General features: G+C 38.2%; 1 protein-coding gene across 1 annotated transcript; it reads left to right on the forward strand.

The window, feature by feature from the left end:
• Positions 1-4,190: 4,190 nt before the first annotated feature.
• Positions 4,191-21,894, forward strand: EEF1E1 (eukaryotic translation elongation factor 1 epsilon 1). The gene is made up of 4 exons (XM_071736476.1): positions 4,191-4,384; positions 5,886-6,086; positions 14,586-14,681; positions 21,232-21,894. Exons 1-4 carry the CDS (start codon positions 4,277-4,279, stop codon positions 21,370-21,372), a joined length of 546 nt encoding a protein of 181 aa, XP_071592577.1. The 5' UTR covers positions 4,191-4,276; the 3' UTR covers positions 21,373-21,894.
• Positions 21,895-22,779: the final 885 nt, after the last annotated feature.

Genomic DNA, 22,779 nt, shown 5'->3' on the forward strand with positions numbered 1-22,779 from the left:
ATGGCCACTAATGAACTCTGTTGTTTCTCCCACTTCAGTGAATACAAACATGTGCATGTTTTGCTAAATTGAGATATACACGTGCATGAGATTGGTCTTCTTGGGAGTCTGACAAGCCTCCCTTGCTCGGTTTTTGGTGCTGCACAAGCACAGCAGTAATATCATGAAAACTTTCCCTTCTTTGTTTCCTTCAACATGCACTTAGGCTAACATCAGCTGCTGGATGCTGGGCCTGTAACAGCTCTGGGTCATTGCCCGCAGAAAGGTTTCTAACTGGAAACCAAAAGGACTGGAAGTCCTTTTGTCAGTGTCACCCAATGGAAATGAGACAAAATGATAAAATGATCATGCCTCTTAAGTTCCAAATATTGCTTTTGAGTTGTTTTCTGCCTGACACACGCTAGAATGGCTAAATTGTAACGTGGACCTAGGGCTCATGCTGTACAGCAGTACGGAGTTGAGCAGAAAAAAAGGGGGAAGCTGAAGCTGGAGCAGAGGAGAGAGAGCTGATACAATAATCATTCTTTTTATGTGTTTGATTTTCCAAGAGAACTTGGAGAAAAAAAAAAAAAAAAGAAAAAAAAGAAAAAAAAAAAGAAAAAAAAAGTCAGTTTAATCTTTGCTTCATTCAGCTACCACAGGGACCAGGAACAACTCTGGGACTTTTAGCCTGATTACACACTTTCATTTCAACAAGCAGAGCAACAGCAGCAAGGTCTCAGCCTTTCCTTTTTTTTTTTTCTTTTAAAGCTAAAGGAATAAAGGAATAACACTGCTCATGCAGGCTGTAGATCAGGCAGGATAAAGAGCATCAATCACAAACATTTAGCCAGTTTGTTGCTTGCATTTAAAAATTACTTGTGAAACTACAGCAACAAAACCTTCCTACAGCATTCTGCTATTAGGTCTTTGCTTGGGGAATTTTTATGAGATTTGGATTAGGAAGGTCCTAATGGTCCTACTAGAGGGAAATAATCTATTTTAATGATATTTTTATTTTAACAAGTGTGTAGAAGTGTCCCCTGGGAAAACCTCCATCCTCCACTTCCCCAGGGGGACCTGTGAATAAATAACCATTACAGATAGTGTAGTTGATTGTGCAAAACAGGGACAAAAAATGCAAAAAATGAAGAAAGACCTCTTTGCTGCTTGCTTTGGGCAAGAGGAGGAGGCTGTGCAAGAGGGTGGCTCCATGTGCCAGGGCTGTGGGCTGGGGAAGGAGCAGCATCAGCAGCTGTAACCAGGGCCTCTCTGTGGAAGGGTACTGCAGGACTACAGCTGCTGCATTTAAGAAGGTAGAAGGGAAAGTGGATTAAATTTGTAACAGCACTAGGTCCAAGGCACAGGGCAGAAAACCATTTGCCATTTGTATAAAATATAAATTTGTATGTACATATTCAACAATAACTTCTCTAGAATTCACTAAGTAAAAATTGCCTATTTGATGTATGATAAAACCATTATTTTCCAAAGATGAGGCAGATGACACTTGATTTATATTGTCTTGCAAAAGCATCAGACAATTAGGGGAAAACTGTCCTGAGACTTATTACATTGACAAAATTCTGGTACAGCCAACAGCAATATGATTCACACAAGGATCATCTGGCATGTAAAGCTCCCTTTAAGAGGCACCAATGTGACATACATAAAGCTGTCAGGCTTTCTCTAAAGGACAGTCATCCACTTCATGTTTCAAGTGCCAAATTAATTATATTTGACATTTCATGTATAACCTAAGGAATTTCGGATTTGGAACTTGACCATGGTAACAGCAGATTACAGCAGCACTCTGTTTCACAGAATTGATTTTTCAAGTTATTTTCCGTGTATGCGAGGGTCTCGATTCAGATTTTCGTGCACGGAGCTTGCATACAGGACCCTGATACCTCTAAGCGAAGCAGGCGTCATTCGCCTCCTCCCCCAGCTGTTCCGTAGTGAATTATTTTGCACAGTGAAGCGAGCTTCTTCTGCACTCTTAATCACAAAGCTCCACCTAATGGAATGACAGGAGAACTGTGCACAGAAGAAGAGAGGCTGAGCTCTATGATCAAGGGGAAACAGCTGCACAATCGTAAGAAGTTCATCTCCTCCACCTAAAGTTTCCCCTTCCATGGTCTTTAATATAACGCCCTTCCCCTCAGCCTCCCGCCCCCAAGCTTTAGCTTTTCATCTGACTGAAACTGTAACCTTATTTTTATTGTTACTGACAGAGATTTCAATCCATTGACATTAATATTTCATGCTGATACAATGTCTCACCTCCTAGGTTCCAAACCATTTTAAAATTATAAATATATTTTTAAATGTAAATGTGTATTTACTGATAGTTTGTTACTGAAAGTGAAATCTTTCAATAATGATACAATCAACTAGTTTTTTAAAAAATTGGAAAGACATTTCTATCAATTTTCCCACTGAAAATGAAGGCTTTCTGTAATGTTTTAAAGCACCTTTGATGTCACCCTGGAACACAGCTTGAACGAGCATTTTAAAATACTACTGCAGGAAAGCAGCTGAAAAATTAAAACAACTTTGCAAAGACCAATGCCATTTTCAAGGCAGAGAAATTTTTTACTCTTTTATTTAAGTGCTTTGTAGATATTAATACAAAAGTTGAGAGAAATTCCTGGAAAAGCTTAAAAATCCGCTACTTCAGAATTGCTTCCCACTCAGAGGAAGGCTCTGTGGCCACTTTCAGACTTTTCTGCTATAGAAGGCACAAATCTAAATGCCACCTTGTACCAAGACAAAGCACTTCATTGAAGAGATGGAACATGTGTCAGGATCATCTTATTTAAAATTACTAATGCAGTGTGATAGCCTTGAGTCTGTATTTTGAAATTGTCAGTAGCAGGACAAGATTAGCTTGATGATTTTAGTAAGAAGGCTAGTTTGGTATTCAATAGGATTTTATCAAGAGTAGCACTTCAATATTCTGCACAAGCAGACCTGCCAATCTAAAACCGCTTTCACTTCTATCATTTATGATCAGAGGTAGAGGTATGACATCTGCCACAGAGTATCTTTAATTAGGTGCTTAAATCATGTCTTTAACGAACCTCAAGGACACCAATCTGCAGTTAAACCAGGCTATTTTATGGCCAACTGAGATTCTGTTTCTCTGTTAACTCCATTACTATCATTAACATGCTTTGCTTAACCATGCTCTGTCCCTCCCTCTTCCTTTGATGCCCTCCATCGGCGCAATGGCTCAGTGCTGTGTTGCTCCTGCTTCCTCCACTTCACAATGTCTCTAGTAACAGAGAAACTCCAAACTTCAGCTTCTGTCCTAAATTTGGCTACTGTTGGACGAGTTCAAAATTTAAAAGGTGGAGGAAGGCGGGACTCGTAAACAGAGTCATCTCACTAGGTTTGTTTGCTAAGAGACCTGATGGAAGGGAAAAGGGGGTCTGTCAGCCTCCCCCACACGCACCGCCATCCAACAGGTTGTAGTGGCATTAAGCAAAAATAGTGAAGCGGCAGCGAGGCACCGGGCAGGCCCGGAGAGGAGGGTTCCGGGGGGGGCCCTCCAAGCCAGAGACTCCAGGGCCGGGCGGTAGAACTGTGCCCCGGGGACTTTTCTGCTTTTATTTGTCTCCGTCAGAAGCAAAGCGGCGAAACGCCTCGGCAGCCCCTGCGCCTTTAACGGGAAGAGAGCAGCCGTTATTTCCGTTGGAAACGCAGGCGCTCCCCATACCCACTCAGGAACCAGACTGTGGCAGGGCCGCCCAGCGGGCGCAGGCCGGGGAGCGTCTTCCTTTAGGAAGCGGCGGGGCTACTCGGCCGCCGGGGTCTGGCTATGGAACGGCGAGGAAGCCGCCGCTTCCCCGATTCCCCGCCGGGATAGGGACCAGGAGCCTCACCGGGAACTGCGGCCGCCACGACCGCCCCCGTCCCCGTCCCCTGAGCCAGGCCCCGCCCCCCGAACGAGGCCCCGCCCCATCGGGGGGAGGCGTGGTTCAGCCCGCCGAGCGCTCAGCTCCGTGCTGCGCATGCGCCAGACGCCGCGTAGGCGGGGGAAGGTGCAGCTGCGCATGCGCCTTTCTCCTTCCTCAACTCCTCCCCCGCCCCCTCAGGGCTGGAAGGAAAAGCCCGGCACGGCGCATGCGTTGTCCGAGTTGAGTTTTTGATTGTCTGGCCGGCCCCCCCCCGGACCAATAGGAGCGGCGGTTCCTTGGGCGGTGTGGTTTTGCTGTCTTCCAATGGGATTGGCGGTTGTTGGCAGGTGACGGCTGCCGTCGCTCTCCCTCTCCCAGGTGTTTCCCCGGGGAAGATGGCGGGCGCCGCGCGGCCGGGGCCGGGCGTGGAGGAGCTCTCTCTGCTGGAGAAGTTGCTGGGCCTGCCGAACGGGAACAAGTACGGCGTCCAGGGGGAGCGGAAGGTGAAGGGAGCGAGGTTGGGCCGCGGGCGGGCAGCAGCGCGGGCGGGCCTCCGCGGACCCCGTTCCCCAGGGGCTTCTTACTTCCCCGCTTCCCTTTCGCCTTCCCGCACGATGATTCCCCCAGCAGCGGTGTGGTGGGGGTAGGAGCCCCACGACCGCTCCTCTCTGGAGCAAGCGGGTCCTGTGTCGGCCTCAGCTGCGCGTCCCCGCTCTTCCCCCTGAACAGGGGGTGTCCTCCCTCAGCCCTTCCCTCAGTGCTCCCTGCAGGTGTGGCCGTAGGGCCTCGCTACCTGCGAGCAGGTTAGGTAAACTTCCCCTCCGTGGAAAGGTTATCGTGTGTCACTGGTGTGATGTCGACTTAAAATGTGCTTGTTCTCACACTCCTGCTCTTCCCTCTGCGTGTTCCTGTTGTCAATTCAGTTATATCTGTGCTATGATATGGTTATGATAGGTATGGTTAAATTGCATTTTAAAAATATCTAGTTTTAGTATTAGACATGTATCTGTAGTGAAGAACTGTTGTTTTTAAATACTTCGTCCTTTTAAAGTAGATGTCTTAACATTTCGAAGTTTTTATGGAAATATTAAGTTCTGTGCTTTAAGTCGTGGCACAAAAAATGTAAGGCTGAGGGTGTCACAAATGTATGAGGGCCTTTACCTGGTTCTAGAAGCTGTGGGGTTCCCTTACATTTTTATAGGGCTTTATCTCGACTTAACTGCTTACAACTAGACTGCTTAATATCAAAACGTGCATTCTTTGGTTGTAAAAGCTTCCTTAATTATTTAACAGCCCAACTGGTATTTCCACTTACTGGGTTCCTCTGTGTGATCAGGTGCTGAAAAAAAGAGCATTGCATTTTAATAATTTTCTCTTCCATTGTTTGATGTCTTCAATAACTTTAATCTGTTGTGGTGAGTTTCAGTTCATTCACTTCACTTCTGACTTTTAGTGGTGTAGTTTCCTTTACCACCATTTAGCGTGTCCTAATGTCACCAGCAGAGGCATGGTTAAAGCTAGAGGTGTCATTTTGTCCTCCTTGATATCCATGAACTGCTGATTTCTGTCAGAGCATTTGGGAATAGAACAGTAAGAATGAACAAACACTTCAATAAATCTGGATACTGCACTTTCTCAGAGAGAAATTGGATGCAACTAAATTTGCATCTTAAGTCAGAGTCTTCAGTTTGAAAATAAGTCAAAAGTTAATGATTTCAGCCACACTCAATGCTATTTCTTGCCAACATTGGTGGAATTGAACCTAAAAGTTTCTTGATTTGTCCACGTGTGTTTGTATACTTCTTTGGTAAAAACTGAAACCAAACCACCTCAAAGAGTAAAAAGAGTATGTACACTTTTTATTAATATTACCACCTTTAGTATGAATACTTCTAAATTCTCATACATTGCTTTGAACATCCTCTTGAGAAGCTACAAAAAGTTCTTATAGAGACTGCTTTTTGAAAAAGTTGTTTAGTATTACACTTCTGTTTCCCCTTTTAGGTTCCTGTTCTTCAAACGAACAATGGTCCTGGTCTGACAGGATTAATGACCATAGCTGCCCACCTCGTTAAACAGGCTAAGAAGGACCAACTGCTTGGCAGTACTGCAGAAGAAAAAGCTGTTGTTCAGCAGTGGTTGGAATATAGAGTGACTCGAGTAAATGGAGGCTGTAGTAAAGAAGATACTAAAATAATTCTGAAGGTAAGGAGTACTTAAATTACCTTGCCACTAAATTTTGGAGTGACTAGACAAGAAGAGTACAGTGCCAATGTGTGTCTAAACAACCAATTAATGAAACTGAGCAAACGCTAAAGACTTGACAGGATATTTAAGCACTAGATTTTATTCTGCTTTCATTTAGTACTATTGACAAAAAATACTTCAACAATCTGAAACAGGAGGAATAACAGCTTAAACTAAAATACATGAAGCAGAAGTCTTGCACTGTTTCATGTCTGTAAAGCTGTGAACTGCCCAGTGTGTTCTAGCTAGTTTAGAGATTGTTCAGGTGCAAGTTTAGAGATTGTTCATGTGCCTTAGTGTCTTACTACCCACAAAAGACAGGAGTTTCTTACTGTCTTTGTAAAACCTCAGTTATAAACAAGTTAGTGTTATATTTCAACATAATGCTGCTCTTACAGTTTTAAGAGCTATTCTTACTGGCTTGGTAATTATGGAATACAGACCATACTTGATGTTGGGGTAATTTGTATTGATACCAAAAGGACTTTCTGGACAGAACTGTGTGTGAATAGTGAAAACATAAAGGAACCTCTGCGAAACTGCCCTTTGCACCAGGCTGCTTTGTATGTTGGCTTTGGTGTCCTCTATTAAACTTTGCTTGTAGTCTGAAGCTTACTTCTTAAGCAGGTGGAAGCAAAGAAAAGAATCTGAAGAACAGAATAATCTGTTATTAGAGCAGACAGATGGTAGGGAGTAGATAGCAAAACTTACTCTGTTTTCATTCTTACATCTTGTTACTGGTAACTAGTACTTTTGCAGTCTTGTGGAAACAGAGCTTGAAGAAAAAGTTTCCACCACACTCTTAAGTGCTAAGTGCTCTGTTTACTAAGTGTGTATGAAACAGCAGGGAAATTCAATTAGTTTTTTAAGTGCTTTTTTTTTCTAATTTTAAAAATATGTTTTAGATGAAAACTATGTAATGCACGTTGTTACTAGAGAGTCTGGGTTTAGAAATAGCTTTGTGAGCTGCAAGGTGTTAGGTAGGTTGACTTTCCTTGAGGGTAGCAATGTCTTAATACTTCAACCTTTAGTCAGGGTTGGCAAGTCTGAGTCTACTACTACTATTGCAGAAGCCATTCAGGAAGATTTGAACACATTGTGTTACTTAAAATCAAGGAAAATCTTGCATCTTAAAGTGGTGCAAAGCAAAACCTTTTAAGCAATCTGCTTTCTTTTTCAAACTGGCAGTCTCTTTGAACTTGAGGACTTGGAATATCATCCATTATTTACAAGGAAAAAGCCCTATCTTAATGAAAGCCCTGTAGAACCATTTCTCTGACACCCCAGAGAGATTGAATTGTCTTGATGTCATTGTATCTATGGAATGTGTTCCATTGGTTAAGCATGAGTTTGTTTACATTCCTTTTCCTTTTGTAACATCTCAGGTCTTATTTTTTTTTATGTGTAAATAATATCAGAACCTTCACAGTCACAGTTACTGTACAATACCGCATGAAAGTGTTTTTTTTGGAATTTCAGAACTTGATTGAGGAGGCATTGACTAATCAGAATTTAACTTCAGCTTTAGTGGCTCTCAGAGGTTCCTGTTGTCTTTATTTAAAAAACAAAACAAAACAAAACAAAACACTTCATTACAAGTATTATATAAATTTCAGTTGTTTTTCAAACAAAGTTATGATCCTTTTCTTCTCTCCTAAACAGCAAGAAGACCAATTGAGAGTAAATAACTAACATATATTTACCTTTCTTGCCTTTCTGTTCTATAAAAACCAAAAGCAGTTTTTCTTTCTTGTTACAACAAATACATCTTCTGGGGATGGCTTAAGAGATGATGCCAGCTTTATCAGCACACACCCAATGTGTATTTGCAAAACTGCATTTGCGTATTAAAACCAGGTGTAGAGAAATAATGGTTTTATGCTGAAGCTGGTATGCCTTTTCAATTTTAGCCTTAGCAACACCTTAAGTATAGAAAAGACCATATATTTAAATACAAATATGTACATAAATCAAGTGTCTCCAAACAACGCAAGATTTCCTTACTGGGAAACAGTCAGTGTCCCTCAGGGGGAGTTTCTTCCTTTAAGTATACTCTGATAGATATTACCACTTTAAAATATTCCTATGGATTTCTCTTTTCTTAGTAAATGTTGAATAGCTAGAATTTATTTTGACACAGGGCTGCTGTGGAATTGTTCCAGCACTAATAATTTCTTACTATAGCAATTAAGATTTTTTTTTTTAATTGGTTCTCTTGCCACTATGATTAATCAGAAAAAGAGGCAGCCTACCATTAAAGTATACTGTGCCAAAAGGGAGTATGGGTGAAAAAAAAAAAGAAACTAAAATAGGGAAGCAAGTCTGAAGTTGTAGTTTTACAACGTGTCTGGAATACACAATGGCAGTCTTGGGACAGCTGCAGCCTAGAGCCACAATTTATAATAAGCTGTGCCAAAAACTGTTCAGTCACTTCTGCTTTAAACTTCAGGCTGCCTCTGTTAACCCTTAATTGAGGTGATGTGGATCAGAAAAATGTCAGTAAACAACTGATTTAATGCACGTTAATTTTAACAAGAAGGTTTTTCTGTTCACCTTAGGAAAACAGATTCTTAAATTTATCTTAATGATGTATTAACTAAAGCTGTTACTTGGCATAAAAAAAATACATGAAGTAGTCAGACCATGTCAACCAGGTTTTTTTTATATTCATTCAGAGCAACTGCCATGCTGCTGAGAACTGGCCAATGAAAGTGCTTTTCAAGTTTTGTCTAACTATTTAGAGTTCCTGAACTTGACAAAATAAATGGAACTAATTCCTCTAGACTGCTTTCCAGCAGTATGTAGAAATTGTTTCCCAATATCACTGATAATATATAGTGCATTGTTAACTTTCTTTCGTAAAGGATGACAGAGTATTTTTTCCTTTGCTGCTTTGATGTTTGGTTAGTGGTAAACTTAGCTGAGCAGGAAAAAAATAATTGAAAATTACTGAGGAGTTGTGCTTGATAAATGGTTGTTTTTCTGCCCTACTGGGAAGGGATTGAGAACTTTGAAACAGTAGTACCATCAAATACCTATTTAGATGCTTATGAATTCTATTCAGGAGAATTTAATATCTCTGCTTTGTCAATTTCAGTTATATAACATTTGAGGTTTCTTTCCCCCACCCCATCTTCAGAGGTGATTCTAAATAGCTGGGACCATTCTTGTCATGGTTTAGGCCCGGCCAGTACCAACCAGGCCTCTGCTTGCTTACCCTCCCCACTGTGGGGCAGAGAGGAGAAAATCTACCCAAAGGTTTTTTAAATTGAGAGAAGGACAGGGAGGTTTTCATTCCCAAATTGCGGTAATGGGCAAAAAACAGACAAGTTCAACTTGTGAAGGAAAAGAACTCAATCTACAGGGAGAAAGAGAAAACATGGCCAGATCTTAATACCTTCCCCATTTACCTCACTCTTCTTCCCAGGCAGGGGGATGGGGAGTGGGGCTTAGGGTCATTCACCACATGTTTCTGCCACTCTTTCCTCCTCAGGGGGAGGACTTGTCACATTCTTCTCCCCATCCAGTGTGTGATCTCTCACAGGAGAGTCCTTCAGGAGCCCCTGGGACACGAGTCCCTCCCACAGGTGCAGTCCCTCAGGAACTGCTCCAGCCCGGGCTGCACACAGAGTCACGGCTGCTGCGGGAGCAGTCACCTCCTCTGGCACCGGGGCCTCCATGGCTGCAGATCCACATCTGACCCTCTTTGCGACCCTGCACAGGCGGCTGCTTCATGTCAGCCCACCTGTGACACTTCAGAGGCTACAGATCCACATTTACCCCACCGTGCTCCTTCAGGGACCGCTCCACCAGGCTCCTTCGTGGGTTGCAGTGGGATAGCTGCCATCTCGCCACAGGCTGCGGGGAAATCTCTGCTCTGCACCTTTCCCTTTCCTTCACTGACTGTGGTGTCTTTGCTCTGGCATTTCTCTCTCACTTCATCCTCTCCTCTGCAGGTCCTTTTTTTAATATATTTTTGCAGTTTTGTTTTCCCCTTCTTTAATTCATGTTACTCGCAGAGGCACATCCAACTTCCCGTATCCTGCTCAGCTTTGAGCACAGGCAGGGTAGGATTGAGAACCAGGGCAGCTTCCAGCAGCTTCTCACAGGAGCCATTCCTGTGGCCCCCCCCACTTCCAAAACACCACTGCACTATCCAAGGACAAATTCACAGAAAAGCTTCCAAAAAGCATAGAAATCTCTAGTCTCTGAAGGGTAACTACAACCAAATTTTTTGTGTGTACTAATTCCAGTGTCTCATACAAAAAATCTTCCATGATTTTGACTAGTTTTGTCCCAGTTTCCTGTGCTGTCTGGCTGCAATAATGAAATCCAGTTAGAAATCTGAATAAGGGAGGTACAATTCTTATTTATTGTGCTTGTTTGAAAGAATTAATGTTTCTACAAATACCTAAGCAGGTTAATCCATGCTCTTTCCATGCTGTTAGCCCGCAGTTCTTATACAGTTTTTTGACTTCTAAACGGGATGCCTACCCTTTTTGGCAAGCTTGTCCAGCAAGCAGTTTTAAACCTCAGCTTCCCATAATATTCAGTCCTCTCCCTTTGCAATTAGCAACAGGGTATTTTTGTGTGCTTACAAGTGTAAAAGAATAAATTTTGATTCTTTGAGCATTATTTGTTTACATTTATTCTGTCTTTTAAAGGAAACTCAGTATGCTGAATATAATGTTCTTCCAGACCAAGTTTTACTCATAGTCTGCCAGTTAGGCAGAAAGGTCTTGTGTTTGAATTAAAAATGCAGCGATGTCCCAGTAGCTCAGTTCTGCTTATCTTGGGTTCTGCATTGTCAGAGGCTTTCCTGAGGCATTTGAGAGTGCTCAGCTCTTTGTCTTTGCGTGGTGTGATATGAAGGCATCTAGGGCATAAATGACCTCAAGAATATTGCTGACTGAAAGGGCGTACTACTTCTATACTTCATACACCAGCATTGTGGTACTGTGGACAAAATATTTAAAAAAAAATTTAAAAATCAGAGTATTGTTAGATCCATTGTAAGCTATTGAGTCATCATAAGCAGTAACTGTTACTTATCTGAGCTGCTGTCTCCACTTGCTGGGAGGGATTCAGTAATCTTAATGGATGAATTGGATTACAGAAAATTAGATTGCATTCTTAAAGATAGCGAGCAGTACTGTGGGGTAGCCAGAAGTGTGCTGTGGATGGGATGTGTTGAGCTGTCACTGTAGATATGGATTGTAAATTGGACTTTTTTCCATAGAACAAGCAAAAGGAAATCCATCAGTCCATTAATAATGCAACATCTCTATGTCGCTCTTTCCCCTTTATAGCAAAAAATTGAATTTAAATTGCTTCAGTTGTTTCATACATATTAGTGCATCAACCTGCAGATACACCTTAAATACCTGTCTTAAATTTTAGACAGTGTTTCCTGAGGGATTGCAACATGAAGTTCATAGACTTGCAAGCAACTTCCAAGGCTGTGTTGGTCATTTAATACTGGATTGTTTACATGTAGTCAGTTTTAAGTCATGATGTTGAGTAAATGAAAGACAGTGATACAAATGACAGCTAACAGACCTGGATTTCCTGGATCTAATAGAAATTCAAATACATTTTTGTATTCGTATTTTCATTAATCTCTCCAGGACAGAAACATTATTTGTGTTTAATACTGTGATCACTTAGGAAAGCCTGACTTTTAGGAATTTTAAAGCAGTTGGCTATTAGCCAGTAATATAATCATCTATGGGAAGCATAACCCATGAGGCAAGATCACCTAAATGTGCCTAGTAAGAAAAAAAAAATTGTACTGTGGTGTTTCTGAATTAGCTTGACTTACAGAATGAAATCAGGGTATCTGTCTTTTGTGGGAGGAAAGTACATGTTCAGAAATGGAATTGTAAACTAATGCTAATTTATCAGAGACTAAACCAGTTTTGTCAAATTCTGTTTGCTCAGTTAACTGACTTTATAAAATTTAATGAACCAGAATAAATAATTATTCACGCTGTAGTGGCTTACCTGGTTTTAAAATTTTAAGATTTTTTTAATTGATAATTGATGCAGTATATTCAAAGAAGGTATTTATTCTTTGTACAACATTACCCCATCTTTATGTGATATTAATCCATCCTGCATAACTGGACAAATATTTCTGAATAGAAACTAACCTACTTCTTGAAGATGCATAAAACTAGAAATTAGTGTACCATACTTGGATCCAGAAATCCAAAATTTAATTTGAAATTTAAATTCAAAATTCTACAGGGAAATAACTGTGTTGATTGTACCTTCAGGGATCATGAACTTCCTGTGTTACAAAATCCTTATTCTGTAGCCCACACTGATAAGCAGGGAGGGGGTGGAATGTGGAAGGATCATTTCTTAACTTCAGTGATGTTACTTTTCATAGTAATGCATCTTGAATTCCTGGTTGGTTTTGTTTTGTTGTTTATCTAATAAGCATCTTTATTTTTTTCTTCCTACAAGTTTTGGGTTTTTTTCTTGATGTTGCGTTTGCCTTTGTGTGTATGAAATTCCACAGAACTGCAGTTACATGTTTAAAGTAATTTGAGAGCTAACTGACATGAATGAAGCAGTAAGCAAGTCTGAAGAACAGAAGTTACATAGCCAGGGGCAGATGACCTTACAGAATTTTAACTATGCAGAGGTTAATATATTTCCCTGATTTTTTTCTAATAAAAGAAATCAAAGCAGACATGGGGGTGTTTAAATATTATAGAAGTACAGGAGTCCTGTCATGAAGAGGTTATCAAATTAATATTAAGGTAGCATAATGAAGTCAGACTTGTCAAATTCAAATGCAAGGTCAGATGTCCTAAGGTCTCGGCATTTTATTTTTGTGTTTGTTTTAATTTTTTATGTCTGTGTTTTTTTGTTTTGTTATATATATATACACATACGTATATACCTGTAACAGTAAAATTACAGAAACACAAAACCAGCAGTGTGGTTAAGGCTAAGTGTGATTTTTAAATTGTGTTGGACATTAGCCCCCTTTTCCTCACTCCTTAAAGTTAAAGCTTCTCTTAAAATTAAGAATTTTAACTGAGACTGAAAAATTATTTTGGGGGTGTTTTTCAAAACATTAGTTATGCTTAAGATGCTTACCTTTGTTTTTGGGAGGAGGGGAGAGTGTGACTTAGAGATCTCTGAGGAGAAAGGAGTACATTTACTATGGTTGTTTTCAACCAGCAGAGGAGTGTTTCTGAATCCAAGGAAAAGCTGGGAAACTGTTTTCCTTCATTTCTGAGAAGAATATTATAAAGCTAAAGCTTGCTTATGCTGCGGTCAGAGTTAAAATAGATAATTTTCTTTCTTTGGCGGGAAGTAGGGGGCAGAAAGGTGCATAAATGATGAATAAGAAAGATGTGGAGAAAAGGAAGGACAGGTAAAGACACAGAGCTGATGTGTGATACCTATGTTCTCAGAAGTGATAACACAAGCAATGAGTCAGTCAGCCTCATTTTCCAGTAGAGAGTTACTTGATAGAAAAAGCCGTGAAAAAAAGTCTTTCAGTAGCAGAGTTTTGAAATACTTATCCACTGAACCTAACAGGAGCTTCCTACTACTCACCTGTGTAACTTCTGGTATGGAATTGTTGAGAAAGGTGATGTTAAAATGCTGCAGCAGTGCTCTCTTCATATGGACTAAGATAGCATCTGAATTGACAGTATCAGTCATTAAGAATTGCTAGCAGTGATTTCAACATTAATAAGAGCATGTGTCAAATTATAACAGCTGTCGGGTTTGAAGTTTCCAGCATTAAACATGAAACACCTTATTTGCCTCCCTCACTTGCTATCCTTTAGTGTTTCCGTGGTTCTTTCCACATTTGCAGTTACAGAACTTTGCTGACCAGCTGCCTTTGAGTCCTGGAGAACAGGAGAATGTGCTGCTGGAGGAGCAAGATGCTCTCCTTTTATTGTAGGACTGCATTTTCTACTTACCAAATGTTAAATGGGTAACAGCTATGCTTCTGAGTCATGTGCTAAAAATAATATATTAAAAAAAAATACACAATTCTTGGATTTTTATTTTCAGTAGCTTGAAGCCAAGAAAAGACATATTTGAAAATATTTCCGTGAAGTCGGCTTAATATGTAAAATAAATCATACTTTTATTTACAAAAAAATTAGTGGATGGAAGTGGGAGAATTATGAAAATTATGTGCCAGCAGCAAGCTAGTTAGCAGCTAGCACTTCACTATATTTGAATATTGTTGGATTATTGCTGTCAAGAAATGGTAGTATTTTAGTTTTATTATATTGTCACTTCTTAGAATTTTTTCCTTTTAATGTTTTTCTCCTTTGCTGAGTTAGGATAAATTAAAGCTGGTGGGTTTTTTATGTGCATGGTCTCTAGAGGAAGTTTTCTGTTGTTTTTAACAGTTGCTTTAATATCTTGTCTTACAAAGTCAATACTACAGCAGTATAAGATCTTTTTACTTTTTAGGATCTTAACATGCACCTTGAAGATAAAGTGTACCTCGCAGGAAACATTTTTACCTTAGCAGACATTCTGATGTATTATGGATTGCATCATGTCATGGTAAGTGTTATTTGCATTATTTTTATATTTACTATTATTATAATTGTTGTTTATCTAACATCTGGTTTGTTGTAGTAGAAGCTGACCTACTGAATTGATCAATGACAATTACAGAACAAAAATGCTGAGATTTCTTATAACAACTTACAACTTAATTTTAAGTTGTTCAGGTTGGTTTTTTTTAATATTCAGCTTTAGATCTATCAAAAGAAATGTATTATCTGTAGGGTCCAGAATGTTTTAGTTTCCTCAGTGTATTCTAACAATGATGATACCTATCCCTCTTGTTTCTGGATATGGGGACTCCATCTCGTTAAGTCTTAAACATGACTGCTTACAGAACTACATGAGGAAATAGATAAATGAGCCTGAGGATGGGACAGAACTGAAAGTATTAACCTTGTTGGTATTGGAGAAATGCTGCTGGTGCTATGAAAGATGCACACAAGTTAAGTTCCTGCAGGATTAATGCATATAGAAGTAAATGATCCATCCTTCTCTGGAGCTGGAGGACAAAACCAAAGGACTATAACTTCTTGGTAGAGGATAAACTCTGTTTTACATTAGAAAACTGGGGGGCAGGGTGGTGGGATAATCAGAAAAAGACCCCTCTGGCAAATGCATGTGTGTCTGGGAATCTATGGATTTTATGTACTGGGTGGATGGTTACTTCATACAGTTAAAAGCGGGGGTCTGGGACAAGAGTGCAAGAATGCAACACCTCAAAGTGGAGGCTGCTGTGGGCAGGTGAGGGAGGAAGATGACATGATTAGATAATACAAAAAGTAAAAAAAATGAGCAAGACCTGATGTATATGTATCTTGGCTGCCTAGGAGCAATAGTTTAAGTGAGAGAGTGTCAAGCAGAGGAAAGGGAAGGCAAGCTTCATTTTGGAAGGTTTTTGGAAACATGTTAAAGTCATTTAGAATTAATTCTCTTGAATCGTGTTTGCCTTGTAAAATACCTTAAGTAGTAGGACAGATGAGTTCATTATTAGTGTGTCAGAATAGGTTACCTTTCACGTATGATATGTAGACATAGAAAAAATGTTTTAAGTATTTTCTAAAAATTGTGATTTTGTATGCTTTAAGCGTGAGTTCAAATGAGACATTTTTAATAAAACTTAGGCAGGGGAAAATCAAGCGTATTTTAAATTTAGTTTGCTCTAGAGTAGACCACCTAATCAAGAAGAGAAGATACAAGTTATTGCTTTGGGAAATAGAACAGATGGTAAAAACAAATGACTTGGTGCTCTTGGGTGCCTGCAACCATTCAGACACTACTTGGGACAAGTTTGTAGTATGGCATCTGTTTCTGAAATGTTTGATTTCATGGAAGTTAATTTTCTGAATTGGAAAAGTATAAAGGGCAAATAATGGAGTGTCTGTCTGTCCTAAATAGAGGAAAATGTAGAAGCTGCAACATAGAAATTACATGTATTTTTAAGGTTTAGGAATAGGTTAATATTAGTACTTAACTATAGAGTTAGGATCTTGGACTGTAGAGTCCTGGAAATATTTTCTTTTTTTTTTTTTTTTTTTTTTTAAATAATTTTATTTATTTATTTATTTTAAATTTTTCCTGTAATGAGAGTATGTCTGGAGCTTCTTTTCTGCCTGGAGCTTTAAGTAGAAATGGGAGGCCCATGGGTGGGGGAGACCCACAGGTCTTGCTGTCCATCAAACTGTCTGGAAAATTGATCTGAAGATGTGACTGATAATGACCTTTGGTTTCTCTGCTTTTGATAGACTTAACAATCAGACAAATAACACAGCCGTTAGAAATAGAATACTGCAAGTATTGGTGACATACTGTGATTGTCCCAAACGAGCAAAGTATTAACAAAACTTGAAAACTTCTTATATGCTTTGAATGGAAAGGTTTTTAAGACCACCCAATCTTATTGCTGACTTCCTCACTTGTGGTTTCATCTTTTCTTAGTCTTTCTGAATACAGATCATACATTCTGTTTATTCTTACCCTACTCCTACCTTCATTTTGCCCTTCTCGTTATCCAACCAAAGGAGTTGGTTTATTGGAACCTGATTCTTTGATGTCCAGGCTCATCCATTTGAATTTAATGAATTTGTCTACTGAACAGCAACAACTGTTAGTTTTGCAATTGTGTGCTTGTCTTTCGTTCTTTGTCTTCCTTCTTAATAAGCACAATAGTACTGAAAGTATAAAAAAAATCTATATTTAGGGCTTTTTTAGGAATTAGGTTTTTTTAGTGAATGGGAGTCAGATTCTCAGGTAGCGTTTCAAGCTTTTTGCAAGCTGTGTCTATTTTGACACTATTAAATAGAAGGATATTGCATCCATAATTGTATACGTTGTATACATTGTTGTTTTGTGTCATAGTATATGTCACAGACACTCAAAACTTGTAATGCTCGATATCGATTGTCTAAATTAGATTTTCCAGTCAGTGTAATTTACATTGTCATATGTAATTCCATGTCTCCATGTATCTAGTATTTATATTGCTGTCTTTAAACACTTTGATTACTTTCATTGTGTTTATCAAGATATGTATTAATAATGAAGTTCTACTAAGTTAAAGCATAGATTGCAGCTAATATATGAATTTGCAAGCATTCCTTGAGGGATGGTACAGGCAATCAATAAGCATTAAATTCCCCCTGTGGAAATGAACTTTTCTTCATATTTTTTTTTTTTTTAAGTTTAAAATAGCTTCTCTCTGTTTTAATTCTGAAGTATTTTCAAATAGCACAACTTCAGTTCTATTTAAGAGAAATAATCAATACCAAGGTTGATATGGTTTTTTACTTCAAAAATTTTGCCAGAACCAAAGCAGTCTCAAATCTCTTTCTGATTTGAAAATTTCTTTAATAAGGCCTAGAAGGGGTGAAATTTATATCTGTGAAGGGAAGAAGCCTCAGTCAAAATTTGGGGGTCAAATCAAGGAGTTGTTCTCTTTGAAGTGTCAGAACTACTAATGCTGAAATGTAATGAGAGTGTGTTAGTTATTGTTAATACTCACTGATATTGCTACTTACCTTAATACTGGGGTAATAAGATTTCCTTTGAAAGAATGATGCAAGAATGCATCAGAATGCTTACTCAAATTGAATTACAAAAACCAGAGAAATTTTCTTTAAAGAAAATATTTAAATCTAAGCATATTCCTTTAATAGCAAAAAATTAGGCAAAATTATATGCAAGTACATGTATTTTGTGAAACTGTTCATCTGGCTTTGATTTTTCTTTCCCTCATATCTAAAAGCTCATATTTAAAAGTCGGAAAGTATCTTTTATGTTGATGAAATTCAGGCGTAGGCAGGAATTTCCATATACATGCAGGGTGTGGGAATAGGAGTTTTATGCCTGCATCCCCAATGCTACTGAAAGCAAATATAATTAAAGCTTGTGTATTTATAGCCCTTCTAGAAATTCGTCTACTTGCTTTGTATGATGACCACCTTAGTTATCCTTTCTGATGAAAGAATAAGGCTTTTTTTTTTCTTCATGACATAAAAAAAAGCCTATCAAATTGAGTGTCTGCTTCTTTGCTATTAAAATAATTGCTTTAATAGCAAATAATTATTTTAACAGCAGAACAGCAGCCTTTCTTAACTTGGGGGAATTATCTAATTTAATGAGGAAGAACAGAAAATACCCATCTAACAAAATGTTGTAAAAAATGCCATGGAAGTGATCTCTAAACAATTAACCTAAGAGTTATGTTCTGAGTAAAAAGTAGAGCATGCCACAAAGTGCTTTTTAATATGTTTCACTGATAGAGTACATTATGTAAATAAGTAAAAAAAATCTTGCTTGTTGTGCCTAGAGTACAAAAAGGGTTTTTGTTATTAGACTAGCTGTCTTGTTTTGCCCTTCAAATGTTTTTTTCACTGTGCTAATAGAATGGAGGAGTAGTTTTCCGTATTTTTTTATATACATCAGAGAAGTGAGAAGATTGAGAATTACCAGTATAGCATTATGAAGAAGAAATACTGTATCTGCTTCAAAATTGAAATTTAATTCAGCTTTGTCATAAGCAGGTGTTTACCCTTGAAGAGTTTGAAAAAGGGTATTGCAATTATAACTTTGTGTGCAAAATTCATAGAATTTAAAGTGTCAGTGTTTTTAGTGTCTGCTTATAAATACTTTTCTTTACTACCACTAATTTTCTAAGGCCAGGTACATGCTGCTTTTTTCATTCTCTGTGCTGTTTTGTAAATGGTTCTACAGCTTCATACCATCAGCTTCCAACAACTGTTAATTATAATAAACTGCAATAGATCAAAACCCCTAAATGGCACTGCATGAGGCTTTTTGTCCTGCATATACTGTACTTGCAGAAGTTCAGGCAATCTTTGAAGCACTCAGTGTTATATTTTGACAGTTTCCACTTTTTGTTCTAACACCTTTAAAAATTCAGGAGTTTCTCCCCTTTCTGTGTTACTCTTTTCTTCATGGCTAGTGCTGATTAACATTTTGTTTCAAGCTCAGCAAAAATATGTGCATGTATTTTTATTTATTTGTTTGTGGACTTCTATCAGACTATACAGCTACAGGAATAATGTTTACATTTCCATGCCAGCAGCAAGAGAAGGAGATTTTCTCATACTGTGTGAACTGGGGTTCATAACAGTTCAAACTTGCAGAATTTGTCAGGACCATAGATGTGCAGTGCTATGCTTGTATTCTGGCAGGTGAGTCCTATGGGAAGAAGAGCTATTTGGGTTTAGAAGCAGCTTTGAGATCCCTGCTTTTCAGTTGTTGCAGTTATTGTGCTCTTCAATTACTGTTAGTAGAACTTTAATGCTATGTGACGATGGTTTAGAATTCCTTCCTGCAGCTCCTTGAAATTCTTTTCCTTGATATTTCTCTAGTAGTTTATCTCCTAGAATATTCCTTTATTTTTGTTTTACCTCTGCATGTTTAAAGCTTTCCAATTCTAAGCCAAGTTTCTGGGCTATGTGAGAGACCGGTAGGGGGAAGCAGCAAATGCCATAGGCAACTCTTGGAATTGAAAGGGTTGATTTGTCACAAGGTGAAATTAATATGAAACTTAGCTTTGAACACCAGCTTTTAGCTCATACAGCTGAGTAAATGAGCATTGTATAACTTTTAAAATTTGCAGTGAGCTTGCATTATCCCTGAAATCTGTTTTTTGCAGAACAAGGCATAAGCAATATGCCATCTATTTAGCTTTTGAGGAGGGGTTTAACCTTGATTAGCTGTAGAAGTTCAAACATGAAAAATATTAGGCTTGTCTAGCTAACTGTGGTCTGCAGGTGTGTTGTTCATGGCTAACTTAACTGACTGAAAATGAAGTTAGGTGAATCCCACACTGGTTTAATCATTGGCAGGATAAGATAAAGTAGCTGATGTGAAGATCATATTTTGTCCTAATTCTGGTTTTGTAGTCTGTTTTGAGGACTATCCCATTTGTGATTCAGTTGTAGTAGGTTAATGTGAGGAAACAGGTTATTGTCTAAACTGATAAGCTAACTTCATTACAGAGGGATGAGTAGACCTAAAATTGGTAATTGAGGAACAGTAATACAAGTGATACAGGATGGGAATAATTCTCCCACAGCTGGTTTTGAAACAGCAGAATTAATAAAAGACTTTGTAGAGAAGCTTTGAGAATGTTCCTGACTTGAACTTGAAAGGCTCTGTAAAGTACAGTTAAGATCTGTAATTGTAGATTACCTTATCTGAGCCATTCCTCAGATAAAAGTAAAGGTAGGCTTGAAGCTCTTCATTACTGTATGCCACTATTTCTGTGGGAAGGAGCTGTTGCAGTAGCTATGCCATAGCTGGAGGCTTCTTCCCTGACAGTGTACCTGTGTTAAAATAAGCAAGTGTAAGTGCTGCTGACTTGAACTGGTAAGCAACAGGACCTCAAACTCTAGAACTAAAGGTTGGTATTTGAAATAAGTTTTGAAAGTATGCATGGGGTTTCATTTTTATTTAATGTAGGAATTTGAATTGTGCCATCTCTGTCATAATAATGTGAACTAGCACATCTGAACAGTTAAATTTTAGGCTATGCTGTTTCTCAGTAACTGTTACAGCTCTACTGCTCAAAATAGAAAACTTTGTTTTTCTATCCATTCTGAAATTGCCTGGAAAAGACTTACTGCTGTACTTACTATACACCTTGAAACGTGATGTTGTTTCACCTGTGAGGCAAGACCTCCTGCTAGATTAATGTGAAAAACTTGGGCGTGTTGTGGAACTCTTTGGCATCCCTCACAGTACTCTGTGCTGGCTCCAGAATAGATGAGTTAAATTTAAGCAAGTTAAGTTCCTTTTTCTCCTGCTCTGTCATAAAAACGTCTATTCCACCCACCAACAGGTCTGTTCATCTGAGTAATTTAAAAATAAATGAAGAATTTGGCATGTGAATGTTAGTATGTGAAATTAAGATATAATATAGATGGTCTGCAACAACTTGTTATGTAAATTGAAATCAGCTGTAAAACTATTGAATTCTGTTTTACTTCACCAAATCGTATGATGCTAATGATACAGTACCTTATATTTTAGGTGCCTTGTGTTTCTTCCCATGCAGGTAGACCTCACAGTGCAAGAAAAGGAGAAATACCTTAATGTGTCTCGTTGGTTCAACCACATTCAACATTATCCAGGTGTCCGACAACATCTGTCTAATGTAATCTTTATCAAGAACAGATTGTACACTAATGCTCATTAAGGAAAATCTTAATGTCATATTGGAAATGTGTTTGGGAGTCCAGAAGTTATAATGTCCAAAACCACTACCTTGCAGATACTGGTTTGTAATCCTCTATATGTGAACCAAAACTGTTAATGCCTCAAATAATACAATTGCATTGAATCGCTGGTGTTCATTGAAGAATCTGAACTAGTTAAAGAATTGTATCATGTATCTCATTAAATGCAGCAATGGTAGAAAGATGATAACTGAGTTTTAATTACTATTTTTTAAAAAAGCCAAGTTCTTTCAATTAAACATTCAACTGTATTTACATAGTTTCTGTAGGAAAGAATTACTTACTTTCCTTCAATTATTCACTCCTTGTGCTATTTATTGAATTTTGCTTATGTCCCTGTTTCTTTTTATTTTATTTTCCATGGATGTTTACACTAGTTTTGTAAAAGTTAAGAGCTATATTGTGTGCCAAGGATGTGAAAAAGGGAACATGCAAATGTTACAAAATATTTATGTGACTGAATAAATTATTTTAAAACTGTAGTCTTAATTTGGCTGTGAAACTTTTTAGTTTTTCTACAATGAAGAAAAGGAAAATTTTAAAAGATTAGTCTACCTGAAACTTCATATTGGGGTATATGGACTTTTATGTAGATAGTAAAATATTTTCTTTCAAACAGGGTAGCAAAACCCATGTTTTTCAAGATTTTACATCTGTCTTCATATGGTGTTTCCACACAAGTGCAAATACAAGTTTCAAAATCCTAACAAACAAATCCCAAGCAAACAACACCAAACAAATTAACACCCAACCCTCCCCCATTACTTTAGTATGATGAGCTAGTCTGTCAGGCTCACTCTCAGTATTTTAAAGTTTGTTTTAAAATCAAAGATGTTATTGTTAAATAAGACGTTTGGATGTGTCATTTCATTGCAGAACAAGGTCCCTCCATTGTTATTTTTAACAAATTTAAAAGTGCTAGGGATATATGTGAATTGGCCAATTATGTTCTGCACAAGTCTGTTAACGTTTCTTTTCAAAATCTAAAAAATACAAAAATATATTTTTGTCAATACTTACATGTTTGTTTCTACAACAGTAGTCAGCAAGGAACTTCTCAGTCGTACACTCATCTTAACTTTTGAGGTAGTTGCCTTCAGACCCTCTCACCTGGTGAGGTAAATAAAATCTTGGATAGCTGAGTATTTTGAATGTTATAAGGCCTTAAAAAAATCCGGTAGGTAATGCATTGAGGTAATTAAACCATATCCTGACACATAAATGGACAGAAGAATATTGCTTGACTAAACTTCTTGGACAATTCTAGGCTCTCTAATAGGTATTTTCTGTACATAAGGAATAATTTCTTTGAAGGATTTAAAGGCACACAGTGTTACTTCTAGGAATGTCTTGCACTGTTAAAAATT

The sequence above is a fragment of the Heliangelus exortis genome, chromosome 2 (genome assembly GCF_036169615.1).
Source record: "Heliangelus exortis chromosome 2, bHelExo1.hap1, whole genome shotgun sequence".
Classification (NCBI taxonomy): Eukaryota; Metazoa; Chordata; class Aves; order Apodiformes; family Trochilidae; genus Heliangelus; species Heliangelus exortis.